Source organism: Stenella coeruleoalba (genome assembly GCF_951394435.1).
Source record: "Stenella coeruleoalba genome assembly, chromosome: 14".
In the NCBI taxonomy this organism is placed as follows: Eukaryota; Metazoa; Chordata; class Mammalia; order Artiodactyla; family Delphinidae; genus Stenella; species Stenella coeruleoalba.
The window spans coordinates 66,904,396-66,906,852 of NC_137160.1; the positions used below are offsets into that span (position 1 = coordinate 66,904,396).

The window sequence follows — 2,457 nt, forward strand, 5'->3', positions numbered from 1 at the left end:
GGACAGCTCTCAGCTCTCCTGTCACCTTTCACTTTCCTTCCTCCCCCGCCCACCTGGCTGCGTGCGACATTTTCCCTTTTTTCTTTCCTGGTTGCACCATTCCTTTGCCCTCCCGAAGGCTCTGGGGGACTGAGGGACCCCAGGATTCTCCTTGTCCTAACCCACAACCTGGAGCAAGGACCAGTAGACAGGAGTGGGAGGGCATGGAGGCCAGGAGGAGTACAGAGTGGGATAGGAAGTTTTGAAGAATGACTTGGGAATGGAGTGGGGGGCGGGCAGAACTGCAGAATTGGGGTGGAGTTGAGGGTCCTAGATAGGGTAGTGGCCACATTTGGAGAAGGATAACCACAGAATTAGGGGACAAAGGGCCCAGTGAGCCAAAATCATGTGACAGGTTTGGGAGATGAGGGTCAGCAGAACCCCCCCCACCATGGTCCCCTAAGAAGCCCACTCTGGGAGATTGAAGTGTGAAATAACACTTAGGAATCTGGACCATCCTGGGAGGTGGGGAGGTAGGGGCTGCTCTTTTCCTTGAGACCTGCTGGGGCTGGGGCGTGGTACCCTCCAGCCAGAGGCCAGGATGGTGTCACCCTGCACCCAGTTTCCAACTGGTAGAAACAGCTCACGTCCTGCGCCTTGCTCCTGTCAGGAGACAGCAGGGAGTGATCGATGGGAGTGAAGCAGAGACAGAGGGTTAGAGCTCTGGAGGGAGGGGGACAGAGAAGCAGATTTGGTGACATCGTGAAAGTAAGAAACAGCCATGCTGGGTGAAGAGAGAGCTGGAGGCTGAGAGGAGACACTGGTGTCCCTGAGGGAGATGAGGCGCATCCTCTACCATGAGACCTCTTGCCCACCCCCCCACCTGCCTGCTCATGGCTCCCTCCTGCCTGTTCCCAGGAGTTGTGCCCCTGCTGCTGGTTCTGCACTGGAAACACGGAGCGGGGAGCCCCCTTCCCATCACCCCTGTCAACGCCACCTGTGCCACACGCCACCCATGTCACAGCAACCTCATGAACCAGATCAAGAACCAGCTGGCTCAGCTCAACAGCAGTGCCAAAGCCCTCTTTATTCTCTATGTAAGTCTCCCCCCAGGGAACCAAGGAAGGAGGGAGGGAGGGGCTGGGCTTTGCTGCAGGGACCTGGGCTGGCGGGGCTGGTCAGGGAAGGGAAGGGAGGGGGACTGGTCCCACCACACCCAGACTCCCTCAGCTTCCTCCCCACCCCCTGGCCCAGGCTCCGCCACTTGCCTAGGGTGCCCAGTTAGATAGGGGCAGAGCTGCCTGGAGAAGGGGGTGCCTGGCACTTCTAGCCTTGAGATTCTTCCACCTTGTGGAGGGAGAGGCCGATGAGAGACAGAGAAGGAGGCGGTGAGGTGGACGGCAGGGTGCTGTTGGGAGAGACGGCGGGTTGTGGTTGACGGGGGTGCAGAGCCGCCCAGGAAGAGGGTGAGTGCAGTGGGTGAAAGGGCAAGTGTGTGTGGTGCACACGTTGGAGGTGAGACTCGGGGTTTTCCTTTCTGTCCCCATGTGGTCCTGATGATTGTGATGAGGAGGATAATTCCTTGCATGGTATAGGCCTGGATGCTTTACCAAGGGAATCCACACCCACAATTACTTCAGGCTCTCAGGACAGTCCCGAGATGCCTACAGGGCAAGTGATTGGGTCCTCATGCCACTGTGTTTGGGGTGTGGGGACTGAAGCCCAAGAGCTGACCCAGAGGCTTGGTGGCAGGGCTGGAACACCCATCCCTGACTCCCATGTCACCTCCCCTCCGCCCCTCTGCTCCTCAGTACACGGCCCAGGGGGAGCCATTCCCCAACAACCTGGACAAGCTGTGCAGCCCCAATGTGACCGACTTCCCGCCCTTCCACGCCAATGGCACGGAGAGGGCCCGGCTGGTGGAGCTGTACCGCATCATCGCGTACCTGGGCGCCTCCCTGGGCAACATCACACGGGACCAGAAGGTCCTCAATCCCAGTGCCCACAGCCTGCACAGCAAGCTGAACGCCACGGCAGATGTCATGCGGGGCCTCCTCAGCAACGTGCTCTGCCGCCTGTGCAGCAAGTACCACGTGGCCCACGTGGACGTGGCCTACGGCCCAGACACCTCAGGCAAGGACGTCTTCCAGAAGAAGAAGCTCGGCTGTCAGCTCCTGGGGAAGTATAAGCAGGTCATCGCTGTGGTGGCCCAGGCCTTCTAGACGGGAGGTCTCATAGCGCACAGTGACCTGAGATCTTAGACTTAGGTGGCTCTCAAACTGTGGCCGGGGCCCAGAGCAGTGCCCAAGCCAAGTGGGGGCTGCTCGCAGACCCCGAGGGGTTCCTGGCCAGTCTATTCCCCTCCAGGGTGGGCTGTGATGAAGCCAAGCAGAGCCAAAACTCCCAGAGGGAGAACCTATACATGGCGCCAACTAGAAGAAGGTGCCCCTTCTTCTGGGATACTGCAGCCAGGCACCC

The 2,457-nt window shown here is 59.5% G+C and overlaps 1 protein-coding gene across 1 annotated transcript; it reads left to right on the forward strand.

Moving 5' to 3' along the window:
• Positions 1–517: 517 nt before the first annotated feature.
• LIF (LIF interleukin 6 family cytokine) lies at positions 518–2,201 on the forward strand (the record flags this gene model as incomplete). Its single annotated transcript, XM_079942705.1, has 2 exons — positions 518–1,076; positions 1,791–2,201. The coding sequence occupies exons 1-2, from the start codon at positions 837–839 to the stop codon at positions 2,199–2,201; spliced, it is 651 nt and encodes a 216-aa protein (XP_079798831.1). The 5' UTR covers positions 518–836.
• Positions 2,202–2,457: the final 256 nt, after the last annotated feature.